Below are 27,656 nucleotides of genomic sequence, written 5' to 3' on the forward strand. Positions count from 1 at the left end.
GTTCGTTGTCGTTCTGAGAAGCGCTTGGCTTGCTCGCAGACCTAGTGTACTATCTCTGAGTGCTTGAACTTTTGACTAAGGTCTTGTTGTTACCATTTAGAATACTCCTAAGGAAAATGGAGAACGGAGCGACCCAGAAGGAATTTAGTGGTTCATCTAGAGGTGGAGGTGGGAGCCGAGGACAGAGGTCGATTGGTGAATACAGGAACCAGTCGCAGCGTAACCCACAAATGTACGGCCGACACCCTCAATATGGCTATGTAAGTACGGTCTGGTTTCCAAGTGTGTGGAAGTGGAGCACTGTGTCCTTGGCTTGGGGAAGGAACGGCCGACAGTATGTTTTTGGAAGTAAAACTGAAAGCCGGTCTTATATGACTTACGTCAAGTTTTAAAGGTAAATATATGAAGTGAAAACGAATTTGGGCGCTCGAGATCCTATCATGGGTATTAGTTTGATTTTGCACGTCCACGTTAAGGTGTGCACACGACTGACGGAATTGTGAACGAAGTGGTATACGGGGGGCAATGTGGTGTACTGAAATAGGGTTCGTGAAGTGGTCAGGAGAGATCACGGGAAGATGTGTGGTGCTTGTGATGGATAGGTGGAGTATTCTCAATAACCAGTATGTGGTTGTCAGCGAATGAAGCCATTTCTTCATTGTTTCCTTTTGGCTATACCACATTAACGCCAGCAAGAACCACGTATTTAATCTACTAATATAATTATTTTTACTAATATTGATAACTCTGGCTGAGAATATACGTTATTATCAGTAGAATGAAATTTAGATTTTTTTTTTTTAACTTAAATGCTATTGTCGGTGAAGGAAGTTGAAGGTTATGGCTATCTCAGATGCATTGGTGATTTTGCTGACTAGTGACATCGGTTGGGAAATACAAATGTGGTGACTGATTTTACTCCTTATATTACTGGATCCTTGAATTTATAAATGTTTTTGTAAAAATCGAGATTAGTGAACTTATTTCTCGTGGAGTGGTGGAAGAGCTATATCTGCCACCATCTTAGGCAAAAATGGAAGGTAAAGGCAGACAAACCAATCATCCTTAACCTAAACCAAGCTGGCTTTGATGTTAGGAGTGGCACTGTGGTAAATGAATTAATCAGTAAGATATGTGAGTAGCTGTTGTAGATTAGGCAAACCCCTATGTAATGTGTAACTTCAGTGTATATGAAACATTTAGATTTCAATTTAAACTTGTGAAAGTTTCACCTAATGTCTTGCAGCTGATGTTATTGAACTTAAACTAAAGTCATTATGTAGATGAATATATTGGATATGACTTTGATGATTTAGATGATATTTTGCTGAAAGTTATTTTTACATCTGTTGCTTTTATTTACCCCGTACATTATTGTCTCAAGCACACTCTGTATTCTGACTGAGCTTGTATGGAAATAATTATCATCATGATTTATCTAGGGGTCACATATAGTCCGAAAATTGTTAATCCAAGATAACTTGTATGGGGTTCCAGTTACTGTTTTCTTATTTACATCAGAGATATATGTGTAGAAATAAAAAGAGAGCAGAAGAGGGTGTGTTGGAATGGTTTGGACATATGGAGAGAATGAGAGGAAAGGTTGACAAAGAGGATATGTCAGGAGTGGAGGGAACAAGAACCAGGAGACCAAATTGAAGATGGATGGAGTGAAAAATATTTTGAGCATTTGGGCCCTGACCATACAGAAGGGTGATAGACATGCACAGAATAGAGTGAATTTGAACAATGTGGTATACTAGGGTTGATGTGCTTTTTGTCGACTGAACCAGGGCATAAGAAACGTCTAGGGCAAACCATGGAAAGGTCTGTGAGACTTGGATGCAAAGGAGCTGTGCATTACACTTGACAGCATGAGTGTGAGTGGATGTGGCCCTTATTGGTCTGTTTCCTCGCACTACCTCTAGTGCAGAGGGCAGGGATTGGGTGTGGGAGAGAAGAGAATGTGTGTTAGCTTTTTTCCCTCTATGCATTTGTGCTGTTTCCTGTGGGGCAAGGTGGCATTGTGAATGGAATAAGGGGAGCATGTATGAATATGCACATGTATATGTGTTTGTGTATGTATATGTATGTATATTGTTACAAACCTCAGCTGACAGCCACTTGATATAAATATATATATATATATATATATATATATATATATATATATATATATATATATATATTTAAAATTGGTCAGATACCAGACACATTGGTAAAAAGTTATAAAGATATATTTACATTAGTAGAAACGAACGTGCTCTCCCTGAACATAAAAGTACAATTTACTCTCAGTACAATGGTCTCCCTCAACTTATTTTACTTTGCAAATCTTTGGCAAATATACTGGCCTCAATATACACGTCTTTGAAGTTACCTAGATTTTTACAGATTTTATACATTTACCCAACAGCATTGTACCGCATCCTACTCGAGCTATTCAGAGGGGGAGAGCCAATGGAACATAAACATTCCAGTACTTTTTCTGTTCTTGTATACAAGCACTTCCTATTATTTTTTCTCCGACATATTCCTTGGTCTTCCATGAATGGTAATGATAGTAAATATATATACTATTAATTTATTTAAAGTTTAATAAACAGAATTTTGTATTGTCACATACGACAATAAGATTCTTTAAAAGAATATAATGTACTTTAGAAACCTGAGCATGTCATGGATAACTGAAGCAGTTATTGGGAATGAGGGGAGATATCACACAACATATGTGCGTGTGTGTGAGTGGATGAGTCTTTCTTCATGTTTCCTGATGCTGCCTGCTTAATGTGGGAAATGGCAATCAAGTATAAGAAATAAAGTTTATCACTATTGCTTTGAGCCCAACCCATTCATTATGGTAATTATCATTGAGTTATGATAAGATGATAGCTTCAAGGATTTATTCAACCTCGTTACACACGAGACACCAGAAAATAAGATAGATGAAATTATGATGTGAAATGATGTATGTTTATCCAGCAGATGAAATTGTTTATCCAGCAGATGAAATTATGATGTGAAATGATGTATGTTTATCCAGCAATCTCAACTCTTATCAGTAGTAGGTTGGATATGGGTAAGTTAGGATTACCAAAGTGCCTGTAAATGTTCAGGAATAAACTGTTAGTAGGGGCTAAAGTGTCAGTAACAATTAGGGAACTCTAAAATCCTCTATAAGAAAAGCCTAAATTTTGGCATCATTCCAGAGAGTGAAACTGACCCACATTACCCCACTCAAAGGTGGAAGTAAAGCAGTTACAAAAAATTATCAACTTATGGTACTTACATTAGACGTTACTAAAAAATTTTAGAAAGAGTTCTAAGTGGCAAACTGACTGAATTTATGGTTCTTAATGTATATAACCCAGGGCAACATGGTTTCAGCAGTAGAAAGGGCTTGCTAAATTATCATAATATAGAGAAATTATCCTATCCTTTACAAGTCATTTGTATATACAATCCCATGTTTAGTGTTCATATTTATGATTATGCTTGAGTAAAGATGTAGGATTGGAGGATCTTGCCTCCCTTAGTTGCTTGATTACTGTGGTAGGATTATTGAAGCTCTGGAGAAACAAAGAAAATGCTGTCGTGATTTATGCAGACTTCAAAACATTTTAACTAACATCATCATATCACAACAGTCTTAAACCATGCCATCTACATGTAGTTTTAAACCATGCCATATTTAGTACCACCTCTGCAAAAAGTTCAGTCCCCCAAGGCTCTGTACTTGCACCCATCCTGTTCCTCAGTGATGCATCCCTCTAATATTTTGTTCAATTTTGGTCTGGCTACTTGAGTAATGATATAGAGCTGGAAGATTTTGCCTCATAGTTGTTTGACCACTATGTTAGGAATTTTAAAGCTCTGGAAAGCAAAGAAATTGCTGACATGATTTTCACAGACTTTGTTAAAGCATTTTGCAGGTGTGACCATGGTGTTTTAGCACGTAGATTGCAAAAGATGGGAAAAGCCAGAAAAATTGGGAGATGGATATACAAACCTGCAACAAATAGGTCACAACATGTAAATCATGTAATCTCTATTACCTCCATGGCAAAAAGCTCTGTCCCCCAAGGAAATGTACTGGCACCATTCCTGTTCCGAATTCTTACTACAAAAATGAGCCACAGTTTAATACTATCCTTTGCATCTTTTACAGTGATAAGTATGAAAATTAAATCTGTAGAGGATGCTAAAATGATATTCTGGACATATTATTCACGTGTAAAATTATGTGATACTATCATCTCATACACTCTAAACTCTGATCACAACCAGATTGAATTAAGAGCAAGCTTGGATGCTAAACTACCTTGTCAGAACACAGGAAACTGTTCTCAGTAACTTCAGTTCTGATAGTAAATGGGTAGAATAGGAGGATGTAATTAGTGAAATGTTTGCCACACAGTGGGAAACCCTGTTGAATAACAAAACAGAGGATGTATGTGAATATGACATAACCACCACTTGGTATTTCAAACATGCAACAGACATATACTTGTTAAAAGAAACCTCATAAGTTCTAGGCTAGAACAAGGAAGATGAGCACTGCACTGCACAGGAGGCAAAAAGTAGTTGCAGATCTTGTAAAGAAGCTACAGCTCATCCAGCAAAAGGAAGAAAACCTATCAAGTGAAATATTGGACGTAGACCTTAAATTTAAAGTGCCATTCTTGAATTTAAAATGTCATATGCAACACAGGTAAAAGAAGAAAAAGCCATAAATGAAAAAAAAAAAAAGATATGGCCTAAAATATTTATACTAATATGCAAAATGCAAAGCCAGAACCACAAACTCCATTGGCCCACTCAAAAGAGAAGGAACTGTTACAGACAACTGCCAAGATATGCTTAGGATTCTAAAAAGGCAATGTGAAATAGTATTCCAAGAGCCGTAAACAATAAAGATAAATGACTCTGCAGGCCTCTTTATAAAGAATGATCTCCCATGAGTGCACATAGCAGATATCGCCTTATAATGATATTTCAAGAGGGCCAGTAAGAGTATGCCCTTGCCCTCTGATTCATGGAACTTGCTCTTCCTACAGAAATGCAAGTCATCTTTAGCACTTGCATTAAGAATCCTCAGGAGAGAAACTAGATTTTTCTTTCATTCCTGAGAATCTGAAATTTACCAACATTGCTCCAGTTCACAGAGGTAGAAGCATAAGTCCCAAAACCTGTTGACCGATATCTTTAAGATTGCTCATCATTAAAAACCGAAAGGCTCCAAAGTGGCAATCTGACTGAAATTATGAAAGTGAATAAGCTTCATAAACCAGTACAAAATGGTTTTAGGGTGTAAAGATCTTCCCTGTCTCAGTTGCTTGACCATTATGATAGGATTATTGGAGTTTGGAAAACAAAAAGTTGACGTGATGTACATACACTTCGCAAAAGCATTTGAAAAAATTTATGGCACATTGAATGTAAAAGATGGGAATGATTGGAAGTATTGGGAGATGTATATATAACTTCTCTACTGATGGATTGGAAAAACTGGGAGATGTATATATTTCTTAGCTGATAGATCACAACTTGTGGTTGTAAACCATGCCATATCCAGTGTCTCCATAGGAGAAAGCTCATTCCCCCAAGGAATTGTACTTGCACCCTTCCTGTTCTTCATTCTTATATCTGGCATTGACACAGACATTTACCACAGTTCCATATCATCCTTTGCAAATGATACAAGAATAAGTGAAAATTACATTAGTAAATGCCAAAGTGGCTATAAAGAGACATGAGTAAAGTATTTAAATGGGTAACTAAGAACATCATGCTTTTTCATGGAGATAAATTTCAACACCTCTGGTCTGGGGAAAATGAAGAAAAAAGAAACCACTGAATAACAGACTGACACATATGCTGTTTATAAACCAGATGAATAATAGGGAAGACCTAGGAGTAATGATATTTACAACTGAACCTTTAGCAGACACAACAAAACAATGCTTTCTCCTAAAGCAGAAGGATAGTAGGCTGGATCCTGCGGACCATCAAGACAAAGGAAAAGACCAGTGATGATGATATTCAAGGCACCATTTCATTCAGGTATTGAGTATTGCTGCATTTAGAATCACCAACAGTGTTTGCAGAATTGTAGATTTAGATATTGTACAGTAATCTTTCAAAGTTCTTACAAATGTAGCAAAGGACCTAAATTACTTGGAATGACTGAAGACACTGGGGCTATACTGTAGAGTGCAGAAGGGAGAAATATATCATCATCTATACCTGAAAATTCCTAGAAGCTGTTTTCAAACATACATTTTGAAAAAGCACCGTGCTGGTGTGACATACTTGAAGACTTTGTAGAATATTACCTCTGAAGTCCTAAGGACCCACATGTACAAAAAAAAAGAACACCATAAACATCTGGGACACAGGATACTTCAGCACATTACCGTCTACCATCAGAAACAACATGGGATGCATGTTTGAGAAGTTTGAGAGTGCATTGGACTCTCAAAGTGTACCAGACCAGCCAGGCTGTGTAGGCATGAGGGCTGTGGCTTACAACAAACCCAATGTAGCAACCTGGGCCAGTGCTGGGCTTTGGATGACAAGGCCCCGTAAGACTCCACTAGGCATCTCCCTTATTGCACTGGGTATATTCCAGCAAAACATTTGTTTAAACAGTATAGACTACTGTTCTTTGTTTTCAGAAATTATAAGATTTGTAGTAGTGTACTTTAAAGTATGTGTATCTATCAAAAAAGTATATAACTTTTGGAGCACTTTGATGAAGAAAGTATATAATTTTTGGAGCACTTTGATGAAAAATGCATAAATAATAAGATACTCTCTACAGCACTTAAGTAATAAAGAAATGCAGTACTGTAATAACAAACAAAATAAAGCAAAACTTGAACTGTTAGATTCTTGATTCAAATAGATATGGTGTAGTTGGGTGGATTGTAGAGAGAGGCATTTGTAGATGTGGGACTGACACTATAGTGCAGAGAAAGGCAGATGGTAAATATGGGATTGACAGCTTTATGGTCACTAGTCTTAGGGTGGTGAGGAATACAATACAGTATCTGCATATGGCAGGTGCAGGATGATTTCCCTCTTTGTTACATTACAGTATTGTTGATTTTCTGTTGAGACACATTAAGTTTAGTAAATTATTATTATTTATTTATTTATTTTGCTTTGTCGCTGTCTCCTGCATTTGCGAGGTAGCGCAAGGAAACAGACAAAAGAATGGCCCAACCCACCCACATATACATGTATATACATACACATCCACACACGCAGTATATGCATACCTATACATCTCAGTGTAAACATATATACACACAGACATATACATATATACACATGCAGATAATTCATAGTCTGCCTTTATTCATTCCCATCTCCACCCCGCCACACATGAAAATAACCACCCCCTCCCCCAAATGTGCGCAAGGTAGCGCTAGGAAAAGACAACAAAGGCCACATTCGTTCACACTCAGTCTCTAGCTGTCATGTAATAATGCACCGAAACCACAGCTCCCTTTCCACATCCAGGCCTCACAGAACTTTCCATGGTTTACCTCAGATGCTTCACATGCCCTGGTTCAATCCATTGACAGCACATCAACCCCGGTATACCACATCGTTCCAATTCACTCTATTCCTTGCATGCCTTTCACCCTCCTGCATGTTCAGGCCCCGATCACTCAAAATTTTTTTCACTCCATCTTTCCACCTCCAATTTGGTCTCCCACTTCTCTCCGTTTCCTCCACCTCTGACACATATATCCTCTTTGTCAATCTTTCCTCTCTCAACTACACTCTTTTTATTACCACACACCTCTCTTACCCTATTATTACTTACTCGATCAAACCCCCTCACACCACATATTGTCCTCAAAAATCTCATTTCCTCCGCACGATTCTATCCATAGCACATGCCTCACAACCATACAACATTGTTGGAACCACTATTCCTTCAAACATACCCATTTTTGCTTTCCGAGATAATGTTCTCGACTTCCACATATTCTTCAAGGCTCCCAGAACTTTCGCCCCCTCCCCCACCATATGATTCACTTCCGCCTCCATGGTTCCATCCACTGCCAAATCCACTCCCAGATATCCAAAACACTTCACTTCCTCCAGTTTTTCTCCATTCAAACTTACCTCCCAATTGACTTGTCCCTCAACCCTACTGTACCTAATAACCTTGCTCTTATTCACATTTACTCTCAACTTTCTTCTTTCACACACTTTACCAAACTCAGTCACCAGCTTCTGCAGTTTCTCACACGAATCAGCCACCAGCGCTGTATCATCAGCGAACAACAACTGGCTCTTTTCCCAAGCTCTCTCATCCACAACAGACTGCATACTTGCCCCTCTTTCCAAAACTCTTGCATCCACATCCCTAACAACCCCATCCATAAACAAATTAAACAACCATGGAGATATCACACACCTGGCGCAAGCCTACATTCACAGAGAACCAATCACTTTCCTCTCTTCCTACACGTACACATGCCTTACATCCTCGATAGAAACTTTTCACTGCTTCTATCAACTTGCCTCCCACACCATATATTCTTAATACCTTCCACAGAGCATCTCTAATCACCTCTATCATATGCCTTCTCTAGATCCATAAATGCTACATGCAAATCCATTGGTTTTCTAAGTATTTCTCACATACATCTTCAAAGGAAACACTTGATCCACACATCCTCTACTATTTCTGAATCCACACTGCTCTTCCCCAGTCTGATGCTCTGTACATGCCTTCACCCTCTCAATCAATAACCTCCCATATAATTTCCCAGGAATACTCAACAAAGTTATACCTCTGTAATTTGAACACTTGCTTTTATCCCCTTTACCTTTGTACAATGGCACTATGCAAGCATTCCACCAATCCTCAGGCACCTCACTATGAGTCATACATACATTAGATAACCTTACCAACCAGTCGACAATACAGTCACCCCCTTTTTAACAAATTCCACTGCAATACCATCCAAACCCGCTTCCTTGCTGGCTTTCATCTTCCGCAAAGCTTTTACTACCTCTTCTCTGTTTACCAAATCATTTTCTCTAACTCTCTCACTTTGCACACCACCTCAACCAAAACACCCTATATCTGCCACTCTATCATCAAGCACATTCAACAAACCTTCAAAATACTCACTCCATCTCCTTCTCACATCACCACTACTTGTTATCACCTCCCCGCTTGCCCCCTTCACTAAAGTTCCCATTTGTTCCCTTGTCTTACGTACTGTATTTACCTCCTTCCAAAACATCTTTTTATTCTCCCTAATATTTGATGATACTCTCTCACCCCAACTCTCATTTGCCCTCTTTTTCACCTCTTGCACCTTTCTCGTGACCTCCTGCCCTGCCTCTTTCTTTTATATATATCCCACTCATTTGCATTATTTCCCTGCAAAAATTGTCTAAATGCCTCTCTCTTCTCTTTCACTAATAATCTTACATCTTCATCCCACCACTCACTACCCTTTCCAATCTGCCCACCTCCCACGCTTCTCATGCCACAAGCATCTTTTGCGGAAGCCATCACTGCTTCCCTAAATACATCCCATTCCTCCCCCACTCCCCTTACCTCCTTTGTTCTCACCTTTTTCCATTCTGTACTCAGTCTCTCCTGGTACTTCCTCACACAAGTCTTCTTCCCAAGTTCACTTACTCTCACCACTCTTTTCACCCCAACATTCTCTCTTCTTTGAAAAGCTCCACAAATCTTCACCTTAACCTCCACAAGATAATGATCAGACATCCCTCCAGTTGCACCTCTCAACACATTAACATCCAAAAGTCTCTCTTTCGCACACCTATCAATCAACACGTAATCCAATAACGCTCTCTGGCCATCTCTCCTACTTACATACATATACTTATGTATATCACTCTTTTTAAACCAGGTATTCCCAATCACCAGTCCTTTTTCAGCACATAAATCTAAGAGCTCTTCGCCATTTCCATTTACAACACAGAACACCCCATGTACACCAATTATTGCCTCAACTGCCACATTACTCACCTTTGCATTCAAATCACCCATCACTATAACCCGGTCTCATGCATCAAAACTACTAACACACTCACTCAGCTGCTCCCAAAACACTTGCCTCTCATGATCTTTCTTCTCATGCCCAGGTGCATATGCACCAATAATCACCCATCTCTCTCCATCCACTTTCAGTTTTACCCATATCAATCTAGAGTTTCCTTTCTTACATTCTATCACATACTCCCACCACTCCTGATTCAGGAGTAGTGCTACTCCTTCCCTTGGTCTTGTCCTCTCACTAACCCCTGACTTTACTCCCAAGACATTCCCAAACTACTGTTCTCCTTTACCCTTAAGCTTCGTTTCACTCAGAGCCAAAACATCCAGGTTCCTTTCCTCAAACATACTACCTGTCTCCTTTTTTCTCATCTTGGTTACATCCACACACATTTAGACACCCCAATCTGAGCCTTCAAGGAGGATGAGCACTCCCCGCATGACTGCTTCTTCTGTTTCCCCTTTTAGAAAGTTAAAATACAAGGAGAGGGTTTCTGTCCCCCACTCCCATCTCCTTTAGTCGCCTTCTATGATAGTGAGGAATGCATGGGAAGTATTCTTTCTCCCCTATCCCCAGGGATAATGATTGTTAATTATGTATTAATGATTGTTATTATGTATTATTCTGTTACAGTTTGCTGTAAATTTCATTATCAGAAGTGTAACATTAACATAAATACATATGTGCAAAAAATCTCTACATCAGGTGTGTGCCCATTCCGTTACAATAACTGATAGCAGCTGAACTCATGAGTGATTGATCTTTTCTTCAGTTATACCATGATGTTTTATGACATTATGCAGTAACTTTTTTATGTGAAAAATAACAGAAAAGTATGCATATACATGTCACTTCACACTATGGCTTACCATGGAATATTCAAATGACCAGAGCATCTGACAGTAGAGTGTCACTTTGAACCATAGAAATTTTGCCAGACTAGGTCAGGTTATCCAAAAATATAATGGGAGCATCCAAACAATAGAATGCTGGATTAAAGAGATTCTACTGAATTAAGACAATGGGCATTTTTTTTTTATTTGGAAAGTGCAAATATAGGCATTTCAATGAATGATTAACAACAATTTATTGGATTTAGGAAGCGATTTGGCTGAAATACACAGTTAAGGTATTGAATTAAAAGTGGGAGTTCATGTTAGTAATTAGTTAACCGATCATATCTGTCCAGATAGTTAGAACTGGGAATTCATGATAGTAAGTAGTTAACTGATCATATCTATTCAGATAAGTATGACTTGGCTCTTTTTAAAAGACTGCTTTTTCATTTCCCAAAAAGATTGTAAATGCTTTCCTTTGTATGTTCTTTTTCCATTTCAGTGACTTCTGTATATTTCTTCTAAGGCCTATCCGTGATATGGACTCGTATCTATGACTGGAGCTTCCAATGTTAAAAGAAGGAGAGAGAGAGAGAGGTTAAGATCATGTTGGGCTGGATATTTTCACACTAATAAACACATAAGTGAGGGATGTCTAGATAGTCAGGTTGGCAGGTTAGAATGTTTAGACTTAATACTGTGGTTTATACATTTATGCACTTAGTTGAACATTGTGGTTAATAGTTACAGTAATTCACTAGTTGACATACCACTTTTATGGCAATTAGCTGGAACATTTGAGTTCTACTATTGATTACAATTACATTAGTATATTTCCCATGTGCATTGCACTTGACATTTGGAAAATGGGTGTGAGCAAAAGTGGTTCTTCATTGTCTCTCCCTGCCACTTCCTTGCTAATGTGGGAAGCCCTTATCAAGGATGAACAAAAATTCCCTAGGAATATAAGTTCCTAGTTTACCCACATGTGTAGCGTGAGGTGCTGTCTCCTCAACCTTTTTATTGATATTAGACTATTTATTCCCTTAAATTTAGAATGATTATTTTCATTACATCAATTTGTAGATTCCTGTAGTCACTGTCAAGTTTTAAGTTTTTTTTCAAATATTATGTATTCCATAAGAGCCATGCAACTTGAATAATTGAAATCTGATGTGTCATTGTGAATTTCATGCCTGCTGTGGCTGCATGTTAGCCTTTTAATTCTTACAGGGTATCTGAGTGCTTGATAGCACTGTCCAGCTCTACCAGGGGTCAGTTATTTGAGATCAAAGTGATATCTGGCAATTTTCAATGCTGTTTGCCACGTTTATTTATTTAAAACGTGTGAATTAAAGACCGTGTTCAAGAATAAAAAAAAAAGTTTATACATCATTGTTTATTGGTTCCCAGCTCCTTAATTTACATCAGAGCCTGCTGGAGGAAGGTAAAGGAAATGCATGAGGTTGAGCCTCTTGATGCACAGTTTAGCAATGAGGCATCATTTCCAAGTGAAAAAAGTATTTTAGAAATAAAGGATTTATATAAAAAAGAACTAACATAACATGCATGGCCATTTTACTGTGTTGAACTTAGAAGGGTTGAATTTACGTATTGCAAGTGGAGTCATTGAAGGATGGGAGGTATGGAGGATGAAAGTGAGATTCATGATATGGTTTCATTAGATGATACTTAACAACTCTATGTTTTTTGTGTTTGTGAATAGTTATAGTCTTTACATTTTACATATATTTTCATGTACAGTATTCACATTTTTATTTACATTTTGAGATTGGTTCCAGGGAGTGATAATCTCTGAAGAAAGCACCTATTGTACCCAAGGCAGTACTTTGCAACCCTAGTAATAACAAAATATTTAAAGTGGGGATTTAGACATTACAAAACATTAGCGCTTGCTTGATAATTCCCCATGCCTATTGTGGATGTTTTCATTCTATGATTTCTGAGGATTAAAGGTTAAATATCACTGAAGTTTTGTGTGCCCAGCTCATAATATGCTAGAGGCTTGGAAGGAAAGTAGAATTACAGAATCTGTTAATATCTCCCCATGTTTGTGTGAGATTCGAGAATTGTATTAAATCCTGTCGTAGAAGGCGACTAGAGGGGATGGGAGCAGGGGGCCAGAAATCCTCCCCTCGTATTTTTAACTTTCTAAAATGGGAAACAGAAGGAGTCATGCGGGTAGTGCTCATCCTCCTCGAAGGCTCAGACTGGGGTGTCTAAATGTGTGTGGATGTAACCAAGATGTGAAAAAAGGATAGATAGGTAGTATGTTTGAGGAAAGGAACCTGGATGTTTTGGCTCTGAGTGAAACGAAGCTCAAGGGTAAAGGGGAAGAGTGGTTTGGGAATGTCTTGGGAGTAAAGTCAGGGGTTAGTGAGAGGACAAGAGCAAGGGAAGGAGTAGCAATACTCCTGAATCAGGAGTGGTGGGAGTATGTGATAGAATGTAAGAAAGTAAATTCTCGATTAATATGGGTAAAACTGAAAGTTGATGGAGAGAGATGGGTGATTATTGGTGCAGATGCACCTGGGCATGAGAAGAAAGACCATGAGAAGCAAGTGTTTTGGGAGCAGCTGAATGAGTGTGTTAGTGGTTTTGATGCACGAGACCGGGTTATAGTGATGGGTGATTTGAATGCAAAGGTGAGTAATGTGGCAGTAGAGGGAATAATTGGTATACATGGGGTGTTCTGTGTTGTAAATGGAAATGGTGAAGAGCTTGTAGATTTATGTGCTGAAAAAGGACTGGTGATTGGGAATACCTGGTTTAAAAAGAGAGATATACATAAGTATACGTATGTAAGTAGGAGAGATGGCCAGAGAGCGTTATTGGATTACGTATTAATTAACAGGCGCATGAAAGAGAGACTTTTGGATGTTAATGTGCTGAGAGGTGCAACTGGAGGGATGTCTGACCATTATCTTGTGGAGGCTAAGGTGAAGATTTGTATGGGTTTTCAGAAAAGAAGAGTGAATGTTGGGGTGAAGAGGGTGGTGAGAGTAAGTGAGCTTGGGAAGGAGACTTGTGTGAGGAAGTACCAGGAGAGACTGAGTACAGAATGGAAAAAGGTGAGAACAATGGTAGTAAGGGGAGTGGGGGAGGAATGGGATGTATTTAGGAAATTAGTGATGGATTGCGCAAAAGATGCTTGTGGCATGAGAAGAGTGGGAGGTGGGTTGATTAGAAAGGGTAGTGAGTGGTGGGATGAAGAAGTAAGATTATTAGTGAAAGAGAAGAGAGAGGCATTTGGACGATTTTTGCAGGGAAAAAATGCAATTGAGTGGGAGATGTATAAAAGAAAGAGACAGGAGGTCAAGAGAAAAGTGCAAGAGGTGAAAAAGAGGGCAAATGAGAGTTGGGGTGAGAGAGTATCATTAAATTTTAGGGAGAATAAAAAGATGTTCTCGAAGGAGGTAAATAAAGTGCGTAAGACAGGGGAGCAAATGGGAACTTCAGTGAAGGGTGCAAATGGGGAGGTGATAACAAGTAGTGGTGATGTGAGAAGGAGATGGAGTGAGTATTTTGAAGGTTTGTTGAATGTGTTTGATGATAGAGTGGCAGATATAGGGTGTTTTGGTCGAGGTGGTGTGCAAAGTGAGAGGGTTAGGGAAAATGATTTGGTAAACAGAGAAGAGGTAGTAAAAGCTTTGTGGAAGATGAAAGCCGGCAAGGCAGCAGGTTTGGATGGTATTGCAGTGGAATTTATTAAAAAAGGGGGTGACTGTATTGTTGACTGGTTGGTAAGGTTATTTATTGTATGTATGACTCATGGTGAGGTGCCTGAGGATTGGCGGAATGCGTGCATAGTGCCATTGTACAAAGGCAAAGGGGATAAGAGTGAGTGCTCAAATTACAGAGGTATAAGTTTGTTGAGTATTCCTGGTAAATTATATGGGAGGTTATTGATTGAGAGGGTGAAGGCATGTACAGAGCATCAGATTGGGGAAGAGCAGTATGGTTTCAGAAGTGGTAGAGGATGTGTGGATCAGGTGTTTGCTTTGAAGAATGTATGTGAGAAATACTTAGAAAAGCAAATGGATTTGTATGTAGCATTTATGGATCTGGAGAAGGCATATGATAGAGTTGATAGAGATGCTCTGTGGAAGGTATTAAGAATATATGGTGTGGGAGGCAAGTTGTTAGAAGCAGTGAAAAGTTTTTATTGAGGATGTATGGCATGTGTATGTGTAGGAAGAGAGGAAAGTGATTGGTTCTCAGTGAATGTAGGTTTGCGGCAGGGGTGTGTGATGTCTCCATGGTTGTTTGATTTGTTTATGGATGGGGTTGTTAGGGAGGTAAATGCAAGAGTTTTGGAAAGAGGGGCAAGTATGAAGTCTGTTGTGGATGAGAGAGCTTGGGAAGTGAGTCAGTTGTTGTTCGCTGATGATACAGCGCTGGTGGCTGATTCATGTGAGAAACTGCAGAAGCTGGTGACTGAGTTTGGTAAAGTGTGTGAAAGAAGAAAGTTAAGAGTAAATGTGAATAAGAGCATGGTTATTAGGTACAGTAGGGTTGAGGGTCAAGTCAATTGGGAGGTAAGTTTGAATGGAGAAAAACTGGAGGAAGTAAAGTGTTTTAGATATCTGGGAGTGGATCTGGCAGCGGATGGAACCATGGAAGCGGAAGTGAATCATAGGGTGGGGGAGGGGGCAAAAATCCTGGGAGCCTTGAAGAATGTGTGGAAGTCGAGAACATTATTTCGGAAAGCAAAAATGGGTATGTTTGAAGGAATGGTGGTTCCAACAATGTTGTATGGTTGCAAGGCGTGGGCTATGGATAGAGTTGTGCGCAGGAGGGTGGATGTGCTGGAAATGAGATGTTTGAGGACACACAATATGTGGTGTGAGGTGGTTTGATCGAGTAAGTACTGTAAGGGTAAGAGAGATGTGTGGAAATAAAAAGAGCGTGGTTGAGAGAGCAGAAGAGGGTGTTTTGAAATGGTTTGGGCACATGGAGAGAATGAGTGAGGAAAGATTGACCAAGAGGATATATGTGTCGGAGGTGGAGGGAACGAGGAGAAGTGGGAGGCCAAATTGGAGGTGGAAAGATGGAGTGAAAAAGATTTTATGTGATCGGGGCCTGAACATGCAGGAGGGTGAAAGGCGGGCAAGGAATAGAGTGAATTGGATCGATGTGGTATACCGGGGTTGACGTGCTGTCAGTGGATTGAATCAGGGCATGTGAAGCGTCTGGGGTAAACCATGGAAAGTTGTGTTGGGCCTGGATGTGGAAAGGGAGCTGTGGTTTCGGGCATTATTGCGTGACAGCTGGAGACTGAGTGTGAACGAATGGGGCCTTTGTTGTCTTTTCCTAGTGCTACCTCGCACACATGAGGGGGAGGGGGATGGTATTCCATGTGTGGCGAGGTGGTGATGGGAATGAATAGGGGCAGACAGTGTGAATTGTATACATGGGTATATATGTATGTGTCTGTGTGTGTATATATATATATATGTACATTGAGATGTATAGGTATGTATATTTGCGCGTGTGGGCATGTGTGTGTGTACATTGTGTATGGGGATAGGTTGTGCCATTTCTTTCGTCTGTTTCCTTGCGCTACCTCGCAAACGCGGGAGACAGCGACAAAGCAAAATAAATAATAAATAAAAAATAACCTTTATATGTAAGAATTTATTTTTCATTAGGGGAATGCCACTTTTCACTTTACTAATGATTTGTCTGTTATTTCAGGACAAGATTAAGGAGAGAGTGAACACTGAGTTAAGTGGCCCACAGTTGGATCTTCCACCTTTAGATACTACGGAAAAAAAGTTTAATGCCAGCAGCCGTCTGTTTGTGGGTAATCTGCCTCGTGATATTCCCTATGAAGAGCTCAAAGAAATTTTCTCTAAGTATGGAGAGCTAGGTCAGGTTTACTTCAACAAGGATGGAGCTTATGCCTTCATTAATTTTGTAAGTATAATGCTATCGATTTTTGTTGTTTGAAATGCGGTAAATAGTGAATGCCTTATACAGATGAACCTTTGATAACAGTATGTTATATTGCATTGTATTTGTATCTGAATGTATTCTTTGCATCTCTCCCTTTCCTCCCTCAGTCTGTTATGTTTGGTAGATAACCCACTGAATTCTGCCTCTTTTTTTTTTTTTTTTTTTTTTTTTTTTTTTTTTTTTTTTTCCTCAATAACTCTAGATTTACTGTAAGCATAACTTGTCATTCCCACATATTTTGATTATAACCACCATGTCTTCTCCATTTTTGTCATAGAAACTAGACCTTGTCATTTCTGTAGCCTCCAGAAATCTTTTAATGAGCATTCTTTATTTCTTTTCCCTTTCCTGTTTATCTGGTGTATGATATTCCAATCCAGAGCTAATTAGTGATTTAAATATTTCAACCTTATGCTTCACTGATCTTGCTAAATTTGCTGCATGCCACTTTTCAGCTAAAACTGTTTGTTGATTTGTCAACCTTCACATCTTGAACTTTCTCCAAAATCTGCTTGAATAACAAACTTTTATCGAGTATGCTCAGCACTAATTGCTCTGTCTCTGCATGTTATTCTAATATAGTTACACTTAAATCCCAATGTACCTCTTTAAATATTTCCAGATGTTTGATCCACTGGTGAAACTGATCTTCAGCCCTCATGCTCTGTATTTATTGATTAGCCCCAGAAATTGCCCTTGTCCCTTCCCTGCCTGGTGTTTTCATTAGATTGTGTGTGTTTTGGGTACTTCTTGTTTGAACAACCTCTATGATCTATAGAAAAAACACTTCACTTTTTTCCCTCAATGAATTCAATTACTTTCTTTTGGTTATATACCTTCTGAGTCCCCACAACTAGTTTGAATCTGTGTTCACCTATGTTGACCGAATTTTTCAAATTTCTAAACTTTTTTCTTATTTCATAACACCAATCATGATTCTGCGGTTTCTTAAATTCCTTCTTTTTGTTAATTTCTGACCTTATTTCCAAGCAGTTTCAATTGATATCCCCATACTTATGTTGTCTGATTATTCAACCTTTATTTCTACTCCCTGTCCTATGCATCTAGTCACAACTAACTGGTCTTAATACTTTCCCCTGTGTGATTCCATATCTTATGTTAGAATTGATTCCATATTTGGTGTAGAAGTCAAATTGAAAAATTTTAGCCTACTTGGTTTCATGTTTGTTAACAGGTTTTCCTTCGCCCAGCTTGGTTTGAACTAATTTTTGAAACCCTTAAGCAGATACATGAATTTCCTTATGCATCTGAAAAATGGGCATTTTAAAGTAAATGGAAAAACATTTTCTCGTGAAATGAAGCAAAACATAACACTGAGGATTTAATAGAGAAGCAAATTAATTGGGCCTTAATTTTCCTATGGAGAAATTTCTTGTGAGAGTGAAGGATATGGGTGAGGTAGCAGTAGCACATATTGCTGAGGTAGAACTAAAGCCTAATATTGACAAGTTTCTGACTTACCATCACATAAATAGTGTCTTGATGCACTTTATTCTGTCCAGTGCCAAGTAAATTATCAAATAGATTATAATTGTATTAGTATTAAAAATATATATTATATATATATATATTTTTTTTTTTTTTTTTTTTTTTTTTTTTTATACTTTGTCGCTGTCTCCCGCGTTTGCGAGGTAGCGCAAGGAAACAGACGAAAGAAATGGCCCAACCCCCCCCCCCCCATACACATGTACATACACACGTCCACACACACAAATATACATACCTACACAGCTTTCCATGGTTTACCCCAGACGCTTCACATGCCTTGCTTCACTCCACTGACAGCACGTCAACCCCTGTATACCACATGACTCCAATTCACTCTATTCCTTGCCCTCCTTTCACCCTCCTGCATGTTCAGGCCCCGATCACACAAAATCTTTTTCACTCCATCTTTCCACCTCCAATTTGGTCTCCCTCTTCTCCTCGTTCCCTCCACCTCCGACACATATATCCTCTTGGTCAATCTCTCCTCACTCATTCTCTCCATGTGCCCAAACCATTTCAAAACACCCTCTTCTGCTCTCTCAACCACGCTCTTTTTATTTCCACACATCTCTCTTACCCTTACGTTACTTACTCGATCAAACCACCTCACACCACACATTGTCCTCAAACATCTCATTTCCAGCACATCCATCCTCCTGCGCACATCTCTATCCATAGCCCACGCCTCGCAACCATACAGCATTGTTGGAACCACTATTCCCTCAAACATACCCATTTTTGCTTTCCGAGATAATGTTCTCGACTTCCACACATTTTTCAAGGCTCCCAAAATTTTCGCCCCCTCCCCCACCCTATGATCCACTTCCGCTTCCATGGTTCCATCCGCTGACAGATCCACTCCCAGATATCTAAAACACTTCACTTCCTCCAGTTTTTCTCCATTCAAACTCACCTCCCAATTGACTTGACCCTCACCCCTACTGTACCTAATAACCTTGCTCTTATTCACATTTACTCTCAACTTTCTTCTTCCACACACTTTACCAAACTCAGTCACCATCGCGATGGGTATGAATAAAGGCAGACAGTGTGAATTGTGTGCATGGGTATATATATGTATGTGTCTGTGTGTGTATATATATGTGTACATTGAGATGTACAGGTATGTATATTTGCGTGTGCGGACGTGTATGTATATACATGTGTATGTGGGTGGGTTGGGCCATTTCTTTTGTATGTTTCCTTGCGCTACCTCGCAAACGCGGGAGACAGCAACAAAGCAAAGTAAGGCATGTGTACGTGTAGGAAGAGAGGAAAGTGATTGGTTCTCAGTGAATGTAGGTTTGCGGCAGGGGTGTGTGATGTCTCCATGGTTGTTTAATTTGTTTATGGATGGGGTTGTTAGGGAGGTAAATGCAAGAGTCTTGGAAAGAGGGGCAAGTATGAAGTCTGTTGGGGATGAGAGAGCTTGGGAAGTGAGTCAGTTGTTGTTCGCTGATGATACAGCGCTGGTGGCGGATTCATGTGAGAAACTGCAGAAGCTGGTGACGGAGTTTGGTAAAGTGTGTGGAAGAAGAAAGTTAAGAGTAAATGTGAATAAGAGCAAGGTTATTAGGTACAGTAGGGTTGAGGGTCAAGTCAATTGGGAGGTGAGTTTGAATGGTGAAAAACTGGAGGAAGTGAAGTGTTTTAGATATCTTGGAGTGGATCTGTCAGCGGATGGAACCATGGAAGCGGAAGTGGATCATAGGGTGGGGGAGGGGGCGAAAATTTTGGGAGCCTTGAAAAATGTGTGGAAGTCGAGAACATTATCCCGGAAAGCAAAAATGGGTATGTTTGAAGGAATAGTAGTTCCAACAATGTTGTATGGTTGCGAGGCGTGGGCTATGGATAGAGTTGTGCGCAGGAGGATGGATGTGCTGGAAATGAGATGTTTGAGGACAATGTGTGGTGTGAGGTGGTTTGATCGAGTAAGTAACGTAAGGGTAAGAGAGATGTGTGGAAATAAAAAGAGCGTGGTTGAGAGAGCAGAAGAGGGTGTTTTAAAATGGTTTGGGCACATGGAGAGAATGAGTGAGGAAAGATTGACCAAGAGGATATATGTGTCGGAGGTGGAGGGAACGAGGAGAAGAGGGAGACCAAATTGGAGGTGGAAAGATGGAGTGAAAAAGATTTTGTGTGATCGGGGCCTGAACATGCAGGAGGGTGAAAGGAGGGCAAGGAATAGAGTGAATTGGAGCGATGTGGTATACAGGGGTTGACGTGCTGTCAGTGGATTGAATCAAGGCATGTGAAGCGTCCGGGGTAAACCATGGAAAGCTGTGTAGGTATGTATATTTGTGTGTGTGGACGTGTGTATGTACATGTGTATGGGGGGGGTTGGGCCATTTCTTTCGTCTGTTTCCTTGCGCTACCTCGCAAACGCGGGAGACAGCGACAAAGTATAAAAAAAAAAAATATATATATATATATATATATTATCCCTGGGGATAGGGGAGAAAGAATACTTCCCACGTATTCCCTGCGTGTCGTGGAAGGCGACTAAAAGGGGAGGGAGCGGGGGGCTGGAAATCCTCCCCTCTCAATTTTTTTTAATTTTCCAAAAGAAGGAACAGAGAAGGGGGCCAGGTGAGGATATTCCCTCAATGGCCCAGTCCTCTGTTCTTAACGCTACCTCGCTAACGCGGGAAATGGCGAATAGTTTGAAAAAAAAAAAGATTATAATTGATTCCCTTGGTGAAGCGGATAGTGTTCATGCCTGTGACGCATTCACTGGCCACTCAGGATCAAGTGCATAGTGAATCCTGGTTGGGGTAGTTGGTCCACAGTCAATGCAGCAGTTCATCCACCCCAAAGGGTTGGTCTATAAATGGGTGTCTGGCTCAGGCTAGGGTATTACATATGACAGCTAGAGACCGAGTATGAGTGAATATGGCTTTTTTTGGTCTGTTTTCCTGGTGCAAATTCACTGATGCAAGGGATGGCAATGCTGTTTCCTGTGGGGCAGGGTGGCACTGGAAATGGATGAAGGCAAGCAAGTATGAATATGTATATGTACGTTTATGTGCATGTGTGCACATGAGTGGATGGGTCTTTCTTCCTTTGTTTCCTGGCTCTACTGTTTCCAGAGCCTAGAGTACACAGCTCTGTTTTCAAGGAATTCTTCTTACACCTCTCCTGCAAGATTTGAAAGATGGGAATAACCAGAAAAATTGATATATGAATTTAAAACTTTTTAACTAACATCGCAACATGTGAACCATGCTCTAAAGAGCTTGCTGTAAAAAGCTCTGTTAACACCCCAAGGAACTATACTTCACATCTTTTCTTTATTCTTGAATCTGCCATTGATGCAAGCACAAGCCAGTTTCATATCCTTTGCCGATGATACAAGAGTAAGTATGAAAATCACATCAATAGAAGATGCTGAAAGGCTACAAAGAGACAGAAACAGTCTTTTATTTAACTGGACCATTTAAGAACACCATGATTTTCAGTGGGGATAGGTTTCAACTAGTTTAGTTTAACAGTGTGAAAGATCTTGGTGTATTAATGTCTAACAACTAAATAACAGTGTGAAAGATCATGGTGTAGTAATGTCTAACAGCTGAACTTTCAGCACAACAAAACTGTGGTTGCCTCACGCATAAGGTTAGCAGGCTAGATCTTGCAGACTTGCAAGATGCGAAGAAAAACCAAAAACTTTTATAATTCTAGGTGCAAATTCTTCCATGAATCAACTTTTTTGTTATATCATTACCCTACAAGGCAGATGGAATAGCATAATTAGAAAGTGTTTGTATATTTTCACAGCCCATATTGATGTATAGGAACTATCCCTGGGGATAGGGGAAAAAGAATACTTCCCACGTATTCCCTGCGTGTCGTAGAAGGCGACTAAAAGGGAAGGGAGCGGGGGGCTGGAAATCTTCCCCTCTCTTTTTTTTAATTTTCCAAAAGCAGGAACAGAGATGGGGCCAGGTGAGGATATTCCCTCAAAGGTCCAGTCCTCTGTTCTTAATGCTACCTTGCTAATGCAGGAAATGGCGAATAGTTTGAAAGAAAGAAAAAGGAACTGAATTACTAGGAACAGCTCAGATCTCATAGCATAGACTTGAGAGGTATGTCACCCTCTGCACCTGGAAAATCTTAGTAGGTATGGTTACCAACTTACATTTGTAAATAACATCTTGCTTGTGCAACAGGCATGAAAGACTTTGTGAAATACTACCTAGGAAATCCAGAGGTGCAATATGTACAAAAAGAGAGGACAACTTAAGCATCTGGGGCCCATGACTTCATCACCTTGCCTGCCATCATGAGAAACATCATGGATTATACATTAGAGAAGTTTGAGAGTGCCCTAGGCAAGTCCTTATGAAGTGTACCAAACTAACCAGCCCTGCTGGCTGGGGCTCCCAACAGCTTTGGTCCAACCCAGGATGTGGGAGCAGAAGGCCCCATAAGACTTTACCAGTTATTAACCTGTATCCAAGGGGAATGTCGTAACGGCTGCTTTCATCATGTTAGGTCTCTTGATTTTCTTTCAGAATTGCAGCAAACCCAATCAGGATTTGATGACTTACTGAATCAAGATTTACTAGTTGCAGTATATAATTTATTGTTTTTTAAATTTTAATGTAGTGTTTTTCAGTTGAAGATGGTAAGCTAACCATGGAGCAATATTATTTGGCCTGCATTAAGACGGGTGCTTACATGGCTATTTTCTCTAGTTGTGCAGTTTGTTCTGACATGCAAGTAGTCCATGAATCTCTAAATGGGAGTGCTTTTTTCCTTGTTCTGGAAGCAGTGTTACTACTTGAAACACCAATGTGGGGCCCATAAAGGTTTTCACTGTCAACTTGAATCTGCAGGAACTTTCCTCAACCCTTTAGAGATCTCGCGTAGATCTACGATTTCTTTTCTGGCAGCAAACAAATTTCATCTGATTAGTGTTGGTGGTCTAGGATGCCTAAGGCTTCCTAATCCAAAAATTACTTGAGAGTTCCTTTGTTACTCTTTATGGTAGGGTAGGATGATATGGTAGACTATTAAGTGTAGGTGATATCAAGCAGCATTTGCTCAGTCATGATAGAGAGTCTAGCGATCCAAATGATGACACATTTAATTATTTATTTATTTTGCTTTGTCGCTGTCTCCCGTGTTAGCGAGGTAGCACAAGGAAACAGACGAAAGAATGGCCCAACCCGCCCACATACACATGTATAAACATACACGTCCACACACGCAAATATACATACCTATACCTCTCAACGTATACATATATACACACACAGACATATACATATATACACATGTACATAATTCATACTGTCTGCCTTTGTTCATTCCCATTGCCACCCTGCCACACATGAAATAAAACCCCCTCCCCCCTCATGTGTGCGAGGTAGCGCTAGGAAAAGACAACAAAGGCCACACTCATTCACTCAGTTTTTAGCTGTTGTAATAATGCACCGAAAACCACAGCTCCCTTTCCACGTCCAGGCCCCACAGAACTTTCCTTTCCATGGTTTACCCCAGACACCTCACATGTCCTGGTTCAATCCACTGACAGCATGTCGACCCTGGTATACCACATTGTTCCAAATCACTCTATTCCTTGCACGCCTTTCACCCTCCTGCATATTCAGGCCCTGATCACTCAAAATCTTTTTACTCCATCTTTCCATCTCCAGTTTGGTCTCCCACTTCTCCTCATTCCTTCCACCTCTGACACATATATCCTCTTGGTCAATCTTTCCTCACTCATTCTCTCCATGTGACCAAACCATTTCAAAACACCCTCTTCTGCTCTGTCAATCACACGGTTTTTATTACCACACATCTCTCTTACCTTATAATTACTTACTTGATCAAACCACTTCACACCACATATTGTTCTCAAACATCTCATTTCCAGCACATCCACCCTCCTTCTCACAACTCTCTCTATAGCCCATGCCTCGCAACCATATAACATTGTTGGAACCACTATTCCTTCAAACATACCCATTTTCGCTTTCCGAGATAATGTTCTCGACTCCCACACATTCTTCAAGGCTCCCAGAACTTTCGCCCCCTCCCCCACCCTATGAATCACTTCCGCTTCCATGGTTCCATCCACTGCCAGATCCACTCCCAGATATCTAAAACGCTTCCCTAACAACCCCATCCATAAGTGAATTAAACAACCATGGAGACGTCACACACCCCTGCCGCAAACCTACATTCACTGAGAACCAATTGCTTTCCTTTCTTCCTACACGTACACATGCCTTACATCCTCGATAAAAACTTTTCACTGCTTCTAACAACTTGCCTCCCACACCATATATTCTTAATACCTTCCACAGAGCATCTCTATCAACTCTATCATATGCCTTCTCCAGATCCATAAATGCTACATACAAATCCATTTGTTTTTCTAAGTATTTCTCACATACATACTTCAAAGCAAACACCTGATCCACACATCCTCTACCACTTCAGAAACCACACAGCTCTTCCCCAATCTGATGCTCTTTTGATTATTAAGGTTTATTTTATTTTATTTTTTTTTTTTCTGTCTCCCGCGTTTGCGAGGTAGCGCAAGGAAACAGACAAAAGAAATGGCCCAACCCACCCCCATACACATGTATATACATACGTCCACACACGCAAATATACATACCTACACAGCTTTCCATGGGTTACCCCAGACGCTTCACATGCCCTGATTCAATCCACTGACAGCACGTCAACCTTGGTATACCACATCGATCCAATTCACTCTATTCCTTGCCCTCCTTTCACCCTCCTGCATGTTCAGGCCCTGATCACATAAAATCTTTTTCACTCCATCTTTCCACCTCCAATTTGGTCTCCCACTTCTCCTCGTTCCCTCCACCTCCGACACATATATCCTCTTGGTCAATCTTTCCTCACTCATTCTCTCCATGTGCCCAAACCATTTCAAAACACCCTCTTCTGCTCTCTCAACCACGCTCTTTTTATTTCCACACATCTCTCTTACCCTTACGTTACTTACTCGATCAAACCACCTCACACCACACATTGTCCTCAAACATCTCATTTCCAGCACATCCACCCTCCTGCGCACAACTCTATCCATAGCCCACGCCTCACAACCATACAACATTGTTGGAACCACTATTCCTTCAAACATACATGTTCTCGACTTCCACACATTCTTCAAGGCTCCCAGGATTTTCGCCCCCTCCCCCACCCTATGATCCACTTCCGCTTCCATGGTTCCATCCTCTGCCAGATCCACTCCCAGATATCTAAAACACTACTTCCTCCAGTTTTTCTCCATTCAAACTTACCTCCCAGTTGACTTGACCCTCAACCCTACTGTACCTAATAACGAGGCACTTATTCACATTTACTCTTAACTTTCTTCTTTCACACACTTTACCAAACTCATTCACCAGCTTCTGCAGTTTCTCACATGAATCGGCCACCAGCGCTGTATGACGGAAGGAATGAAGTGCATCAGAATGCCATGTAAAGGAGGTAGTGACAGGCATGATATGTTGAAAATGGGCTGTGTAGCATTTGGTGCTATCTCATTAACATGCTCCCACCAGAAGTTTTTATGACTTCTCCAGGGGAAAGTGAAGGCCTGCTTCACTTGTTCCTAAGTTGTTTTCTTTTATAGAATATTCATATCTATGTGTCTATGTCTCTGACGCTCTTCAGGAATTTCCTTGAGTTGGCCGTGGCAAAAGAGTGTCCATAACTGGTGAACTCTGGTGCTGCTCTTAGCCATTGTCTCACCCTTGACAGGCCACTGGCAGAGGACAACTCATGGGTAGTATTTACAGAGGCTTTTAATTAACATTCCTACCAATGCTTCTACCTAATGTACCAACATACTACTTCTACATAATGGTCTTGTCTAATGTTCCTCCTACTACTTCGTCTGTTGCATTTACCATTTTGCTCAAAGGCAGGGCTAGCATATATTGCTCGCTGCTGGAAAATCTAGAGTTATGAAGAATGAGTTGGGTGAATTAAGTGTTGTTAGGCGTTATGTGTGACGAGGAGAGATTTTATATTTGTAGACATATTGCCAGCTGGCTATGTGTGGGTGAGACAGGAAGCAAAGACAGCTGCCTAGGTCAAAGGAGTGCAGCTTGACAGCCACTATAGTGCTGGATCAATAACCTCACTAACCCTCTTGATACCCTAGGAGGTAGTACCAGTAATATACTTCTTTGGTCAGTGGCTGCCTACCAACTACAACACATCAAAATATTCATGAAAAATTTTGATTTCCCCTTTACACAGACTTTTCAGAAAGCTTGGGAACTAATAATGAGATGGTGTTATAGAAACAGACTTGTAACAGACTCTGTATTATCCTTCCTTCTTTCTCCATTCTTATCAGGTAGGAGGGAATGTGTGTATGAAAGATGAGTTTTGATGGAATCTACTAAAAGTATTTGGTTGATGTATGTTTCTGAACCTTCAACAGTACATGTTTTTGGGTACAGTATGCTGTGTATAGCTACCTCATGGGTTGCTCAATTTCATATTCTTCTTTTTCTTTCTTTCATACTATTTGCCATTTCCCGCATTAAATGTTCTTAAATGTTGTAATATGCTTTGTCTTCATTCATAGGATTACCGTGCGAATGCAGAGAGGGCCAAGCGAGAACTGCAAGGAGAGAAATGTCGTAATCGCCCAATGAAAATCAGACATGCATCTGTCACCACTGGTGTGCGAGTCAAGAATCTAACACCATGTGTGTCAAATGAGTTACTGGAAAAAGCTTTCAATGTATTTGGTCAGGTATGGTGTTTAATCTTTCTTGAAATTGTGTATACAAGTCATGTATATGAATCTGTTACTTTTTAGTAATTATGAACCATCTTACATTCTTTCTAGTTGGATTGTGGATAATCACTTCAGAGATCAATTTTATTCCATTTTTCAAATTTAATGGAAATTTTTTATGATTTGGGTAATTACAATTATTTGTAACTTTCATGTTGAAGTTATCCAAAAAAAAAATTCTAAGACCTCCTCTTAGTAATTTATGTAAACTTAAATGATTTATTTCTTTCAGAGTGCTTTAACAATTTTTTTTCCCCCAAGTCTTTTACAGAGTCAATAGAAAGTAGAATTGTGGTGTTCGTTATGCTTCACTCTTACAAATTTTGACGCGTTTCTTGAGTTTTATACAAGCTTTTCGTGTAATCACTCTGTGTTGTATTACCTGTAAGGGAAACGTTTCTTTTTATTTGAAGTTATTTTTGCTGTTTGGCTGCTATGAAATGGGATAGTGGGATTTACATGCAGATT

At 39.9% G+C, this 27,656-nt stretch overlaps 1 protein-coding gene across 1 annotated transcript in view; it reads left to right on the forward strand.

Annotated features, from left to right (window-relative positions):
• LOC139749593 (hrp65 protein-like) overlaps window positions 1-27,656 on the forward strand; it is a 106,511-nt gene continuing 78,855 nt past the window's right edge. Inside the window, exons 1-3 of the mRNA XM_071663686.1 lie at window positions 1-260; window positions 16,616-16,837; window positions 26,973-27,143. Of these exons, the coding sequence (XP_071519787.1) occupies window positions 117-260; window positions 16,616-16,837; window positions 26,973-27,143 (537 nt within the window). The 5' untranslated portion in view covers window positions 1-116. The remainder of the gene's footprint in view (window positions 261-16,615; window positions 16,838-26,972; window positions 27,144-27,656) is intronic.

This window comes from Panulirus ornatus, chromosome 1 (genome assembly GCF_036320965.1).
Source record: "Panulirus ornatus isolate Po-2019 chromosome 1, ASM3632096v1, whole genome shotgun sequence".
Lineage (NCBI taxonomy): Eukaryota > Metazoa > Arthropoda > Malacostraca > Decapoda > Palinuridae > Panulirus > Panulirus ornatus.